General features: G+C 41.4%; 1 protein-coding gene across 1 annotated transcript; it reads left to right on the top strand.

The window, feature by feature from the left end:
- Positions 1 to 1,374: 1,374 nt before the first annotated feature.
- LOC139396787 (iroquois-class homeodomain protein irx-2-like) lies at positions 1,375 to 5,508 on the top strand. The gene is made up of 4 exons (XM_071143700.1): positions 1,375 to 1,753; positions 2,786 to 3,176; positions 3,488 to 4,186; positions 4,862 to 5,508. Exons 1-4 carry the CDS (start codon positions 1,514 to 1,516, stop codon positions 4,945 to 4,947), a joined length of 1,416 nt encoding a protein of 471 aa, XP_070999801.1. The 5' UTR covers positions 1,375 to 1,513; the 3' UTR covers positions 4,948 to 5,508.
- The last annotated feature ends 1,166 nt before the right edge of the window (positions 5,509 to 6,674 follow it).

Below are 6,674 nucleotides of genomic sequence, written 5' to 3'. Positions count from 1 at the left end.
ACTGACATTGTGGTATATATCTCTGTGTTGGCTAACTGTACAACAATGTAATAGATGGCTTTCAGTTGAACTGACATTGTGGTATATATCTCTGTGTTGGCTAACTGTACAACAATGTATTAGATGGCTCTCAGTTGAACTGACATTGTGGTATATATCTCTGTGTTGGCTAACTGTACAACAATGTATTAGATGGTTCTCAGTTGAACTGACATTGTGGTCAAAAGTACAGTAGGACTGTGATGAAGACTGGAGGGAGAATTCTGAAAGACATGTTCAGTTTCAGGACAGATTTGAGACGAGGGAGAATTCTGAAAGACATGTCCAGTTTCAGGACAGATTTGAGACTGGACAGAGGCTTTGCCATTTTTGTCGATTATTGAAAAGTTTCAGTTGGTAAATTATTGCTTAATTTAATATATTGTACCCAAAAAAGACCATATGCTATGTGAATCATATCACTGTAGTCATCTCATAACTGGTATTTTGTTTTGAAAAATAAATGATGATTGATGGTGATGATGATGATGAGCCCACTATTTAGCCTCCAAATACCATTCAGCATTTTTTAAACATGAAACTGTCATTGTTAATTGTTAATCTACATATGGCCTCGACATGTATCCACGTCCAACAGATGTCTCCAATAAAACTTGAAATCAGTGAAATAATAGTGTAGTTCGTTGTTGACTTGAGGACCAGGAGAGACCAGCCAGGAGGGAGCAGAGCCTGGAGATGAACCCCAATATGGACTGGTGTCCGACGAGCTGCAGGAGTGGGTTACACCTCCCTCAGGCCGACCGGCACACTGCACACACACACAAACACACACACACAGAGAGACAAGCACACACACACAGACACACAGACACACACTCGGTGCTATAGCTGAACCCCATCTTTCTAATACTCCACTTGACGCAATTATCAACTGCAAGTTGACAAGGAAGAAAAACCTGGAGAATAGTAAATATTACTGTCATAAAAAATGATGTTCAGTCACTGAATATTTTTTTATTTCAATTGACAAGAAGTTTGCGCAATAAATACTGCCTGGATGTTTGAGCATGGGAACGTTATTGTCATTAAAACAAGTGAATTTCCACAATATGCGCAGCTGCAGCAGACTAAAGAACATTGTGCCAGTGAATGTCTTCCCCCTCCACTGTCCTCTCCGTGTTGTTCCAGCCAGGGCTCCATTTCAGAGGGCGGAGATGGAATATTCAGATCAGCTGAGTGACAGCTCGTGTTTTCCACCGTTCTCAGAACTCCACTGGCTCCTTCCTCCAACTCCTCACTTCAGAGTTGAGGCTACTAAAAACATCGGACGCTAGGGGATCGAGACGTCGCCTGCCTCTATGTGCAGGGCACTTTACTGATCTTTTGGGGGTCGCTTTTTAATTATTTTTATTTGAATTGTCTGAAGATCTGTTTAGTGAGCTCATTATTCTACAGAAGTCAATTTTCCGTGCTTTCCTCTTTGGAATCAGCAGCAACAGACTCTCAGTGAGGCATGTCTTACCCCCAGGGTTACCTCTACCAGCCGCCGGGCTCCCTGGCTCTCTACTCCTGCCCGGCTTACGGGGCTTCAGCCCTGGCTGCCCCGAGGAGCGACGAGCTGGCCAGGTCGTCCAGTGGATCAGCCTTTAGTCCTTACCCCGGATCAGCTGCTGCCTTCACGGCTTCAGCCAGCGGCTTCTCCAGCCCAATGCCATACTCCACAGACCCTGCCACGGGATTCCCTTCCTACATGGTATATACTCTACTTCCACTTATTCGTTAGACAACTTGTGTCAGTATGCATACAGGGACAGCCTGGTCGAAAATAATTAGCTCTAATTTTGTCATTTAGTAGCCAACAGTAGAGTATTTGCGTGCAGTGTGCAGAGAGCTACCGTTTCAGAGCGGGTCTAATGGGTTGTACAGTTCAAGGGTAAAATGGATGAGATCCTGCACACCATTATGTATTCGAACATTGTTCGTAGAAAGCATTGCATTTATCACAACGATAAATCATCAAGTGGTACATTATATTGTCTATCGTGTGTGAAAGTTGTAGGCTTGTTATTGTGTTTCTTCTTACTGTGTGTGATGTGTGTTTTCGTGGGCCCGTTAACACAGTGCATGGCTAATTGAGTGGACTTCATTTAGGGAAAAATGCCCCCCATAAAGAATGATATTGGTAAGCCAATGGCCTTCATTGGAATTAGCCTGTAGTCTAATATCAAATCCTTCCAATGGGAAATACAATATATGAAGTTTGTTCTCCATTTTCACAGTCACAAACTATATATGCAATTTAAATTCTTGGAATGTATATTAAATGAAATAAGCGAAATTTGAACATGAAAAGAGGAATTAAAATGCTAATGACATGGTTCTCTAAGCGTTTATAAAAGGTGCACGCACATACGCTGGGTAGTTAATTGGATTTGTGATGCTGTAAAGCAATGATATGCTAACACGTCTCTCTCTCTGACAACAAAACTAATCTAGCTAAAGAAAAGCAGGAAGTTAGGCGGTGATTACTGGAAATTAGTGCAATTACGACGCATCATTTATCATTTATTTAGCATAATGCAATGCGATGAATCAAACCGATAATGATCAGTGTAATACATGCAGTATATAGACCCAGCTCACATTACACATTAAGTGTAACTCTCTATACACACAACCACAATACACAACCTGTTGTGTTTAGTTATGTTTTAAAGTTTTTAATATTTATTACCAAAATTATAAATTATAACAAAAAACGTTCAAAATCATTTTTCCTTTCCAGAGCTCTCCTTACGACGCGCAGGGCATGGCCGGGGCGATCAGCTACCACCCCTACGGTAGCCCGGGATACCCCTACCAGCTCAACGACCCGGCCTACCGCAAGAACGCGACCCGAGACGCCACCGCCACGCTGAAGGCCTGGCTACAGGAGCACAGGAAGAACCCCTACCCCACCAAGGGAGAGAAGATCATGTTGGCCATCATTACTAAGATGACCCTGACGCAGGTGTCCACCTGGTTCGCCAACGCCAGGAGGAGGTTGAAGAAGGAGAACAAGATGACGTGGGCTCCCCGGAATAAGAGTGAGGATGAGGACGATGGAGACGGAGAGAGGAATGATGACCGCTTGGAGAAAAATCTTGACAACAGCGAGACGTCCGCGGAGGATGAAGGTAAACCACGAGACCCAACCCATGACCCAGTTAACAGCGCGAGCTGCGCGGTGCTGTTTTTTATTGACAGTTATCCACAGATGATTAACGACATGATGACAGAGACTAGGTGACACATTTCAGTGGGAAGGCATAATACGGAACGAGTTCTAATTATTATTATTATTATTAACAATAACCATGGCATTCGACATTATTAGGATTACTATTATTATTATTATTAACAATAATAGTAATCCTAATAATGTCGAATGCCATGGTTATTATATGGTAATTACTTCGTCTCAATCTCTTTTTATTTATTTTTTCAGGTATCAGTTTGCAGGTTGATACCCTTACAGACCATTCTTGTTCAGCGGAGTCTGATGGGGATAAGGTGAGCTGTCGAATCGGGGACCTGGTCTGTGAGTCTGGGTCAGATACTAAGGACAAATGTGAGGATGATGATGATGATCACGAACTGGAGAATGATGAACGACACCTAAGCCTGTCACCTAAACCTGTGACATCATCACCACTAACAGGGCTTGAGGCCTCGGTCTTAAACCATCACCACCGGGAAAACAACAACAAATCATGTCTTGACAGCCGAATCTCAGGTCGTCACAATCAAGCCGTCAAACCCAAACTGTGGTCGTTAGCGGAGATCGCTACTTCAGACCCGAAGCAGCAGCAGCATCACCCGGGGCAGACTTGTCCATCCCTCGGTCTTCTAACCTCCACCTCCTCCACCCCCTCCCCGGCCGTCCCTGGCGCTGTGTACTCCGCCTCTTCCATCCTAGGACGACCCATCTACTACACGTCTCCGTTTTACAGTAATTACACAAACTATGGCAACTTCAGCCCGCTGCAGGGTCAAGGGATTCTGCAATATAACTCTGCTAACGACGGACTCAAACAGACTGCTGCTGAGGTCAGCACCATGCATAAACACACCACTGACTCTCTGCTTAAAACGAACGCTAACCACATTGAACAGTTCAGACCCTCACATTTATACTCTAAGAAAGGTACGTAACATGCAATTATAGTTTCAAAAGAAGGACTTGTATTTTATGCATTTGAATTCACTTCATTGGCCTTTGACTGAATATGTGATGTTTTGAAACATATACCTAGTTGTCCCTAAGCAGAAGGCTTATGAAGGCCTCCGTGTAATCAGTGCTAGTGTAGGCCTGAGTTGGCGGTAGCTGTAATGTCGGCCTGTGTGTCAGACTGTCTCTCAGGGCAATAAGCAGAGATATGTTGTTGTCATAAACAGAGGTTCTATTAACAGAACGTCTTGAGACCTGCTCACACAGTAGGAACGCAGCATTACTTAAAAATATCACTTTAGTTGGATTGGTTATTATGGACTACAAATTTTATAATTGGTTACACAATAATTAGATACCATCATGTTTTATTTTAACAACAGTTGTGCAATTTTTTATTATAGTATCAGTGACTGGTGGGCCACTTTCTTGTTATTTAAGACCTTTACCTCTGCAACTCCAGCTCTTACTTAATACAACCTGGGAAGGACTTTAGGACAAACTCTGTGGGCTAAAGGTGAGGTTCTAAAGGTCATGTTGTGGTTCTGATTCAGGTCTATAGGTAGGTGTCACAATTGCTTTGACTAAAGCCCCGAGCCATCACCCCTGCACCCTGGTCTTAACACTAACCTAACTAACCTTTCTCTAAAGGGGAGAGCTGCATCTTGCTCCTCAGACAAGACGCCTGGCCTGCAGCACTACAGCTGTTCTCCTCAGAGACAGGCCCGAAGGATTAATTAAACCTGATTCGGGGTTGGGGGATGAATTAACCCTGACTTATTCTACCATTTCACTTTCGTTTTCATGAGATGTGCGTTGACTGGCTCAGTAAATGTCCCGCTTTATGTGATGATTTTGGAAGACGTTATTTCTCAGGATGCATCTGCTTCATTGCCACGGTACATTATACTTTATATGATGAGAATATTAGGTATACTATAGTTTATGTGAAGATAATATTAGATATATTATACTTTATGTGAAGACAATATTAGGTATACTATAGTTTATGTGAAGATAATATTAGGTATACTATACTTTATGTAAAGTCGATGTTAGGTATACTATACTTTATGTGAAGATAATATAAGGCCTGCTGTATCTTATTTGTAAAGGATGTATGAGGTCTGGAGATGGGGCTGAGGAACCTGAGGAATCCAATACATTTGATATTTATTTTTTTAATGATGGACAATGCTGCCTATAATTTATGCAAGTTGTATTGCAATGGACACTGAACATTGTTTTGTAAATACATTATTCCCGTTTTTATTTGAAACGTATTTGAAAGTTACAGAATCTTGTTAACAAGAGTACTTTTACTAATTTATATCTTATTGTAAATGAAACGCGCTAGTGTGTTATACTGGCGAGTTAGTGCTATTTATTATTCAAAGGAAAACCTAATTAAAATGTTTTCCTCTGTATTTCAATCTGCTTTCATTTTTTCATTCATCTCCTTTATATTGTCGCATGAAAATGTATTTCTCTTTGGTTAGGCTACTACTTTTAGAAATCGAATTATTAATCAAGTGTAAACGATAAGACTTTTGGGAATGGCATAGCCTGTATTAATTGATATGTTTGTTTGAGACAGCACAGTCGAGAGAAGCTTACCTACCACCTATCCGTTTTCTAAAGGGCCTTTTCACGCCATTCTTATAGGCGTTTAGCTGCATCCGGGGACTACTCGTGACCTTGGTTGGGATAAATTATATGCTTATTATAAATGATATACTTATCATTATATAAATGATATACTTATATCCGTGGCTGTCAGGGGTTTATTTTTCAGTGTGATTAATCCGGCGCTAGGAGCAGTATGATGAGTTCCCAGCGGGGTGATCCCCCTGGCCCAGCCTCAGTCAGTCTGCCGGTCAGTCGGCCTTCTTTACGGGCCGATATTAAACAATCCATAAAGCGGTGTCTAAACAGCCAGCCACCAGCTCCAATGGCCTGTCTCATGCGCTAATCCGACCGGCTATACCTCGCTGATCTTCCTTTCATCTGATTATTTGTTTTTGTTTGGCGAAGGGAATTATTATTATTACTATTATTATTATTATTATTATTATTATTATTATTCTACTAATGCTTTATTTAGGCTATTTGCATAACTTCCAGAATACGAATTGCAACCTGTTTGCCTCATCTGAACAGGAGGCAAATTATAAAATATTTTCGAAGATAGAATATAGGTTCTGTTGTTGTAACAATTGGAACACTTTCATAAACATTTAAATGTGAGCGACAATGATATATGTGTGATACAAATTACAATTAGAAAAGCAATTAATTGGTAGGCCTATTGTTTCATCGCGTCCTTCAGGCTAACGAAATCTGTTTTTCAAAGCGCAGCACCAACATTTAAATATCTGTAACAATGTGTGTTTGGACAGCTTTTTTCTCTCAGAGCTTTACGGTATTTCCTACGTTTCTGTCTGGGTTATTCATTCACCAGTCC

The sequence above is a fragment of the Oncorhynchus clarkii genome, unplaced genomic scaffold (assembly GCF_045791955.1).
Source record: "Oncorhynchus clarkii lewisi isolate Uvic-CL-2024 unplaced genomic scaffold, UVic_Ocla_1.0 unplaced_contig_9793_pilon_pilon, whole genome shotgun sequence".
Lineage (NCBI taxonomy): Eukaryota > Metazoa > Chordata > Actinopteri > Salmoniformes > Salmonidae > Oncorhynchus > Oncorhynchus clarkii.
This window is presented reverse-complemented; position numbering and strand designations above follow the sequence as displayed.

What these genes read in the sequence shown, in the direction of transcription:
- LOC139396787 (XM_071143700.1), top strand. Translation starts at nt 1,514, where the DNA reads ATGTCTTACCCCCAGGGTTACCTCTACCAGCCGCCGGGCTCCCTGGCT. An exon ending in CGGGATTCCCTTCCTACATG is followed by an intron (nt 1,754 to 2,785) that starts GTATATACTCTA and finishes TTTCCTTTCCAG; the next exon opens with AGCTCTCCTTACGACGCGCA. An exon ending in ACATTTATACTCTAAGAAAG is followed by an intron (nt 4,187 to 4,861) that starts GTACGTAACATG and finishes CTTTCTCTAAAG; the next exon opens with GGGAGAGCTGCATCTTGCTC.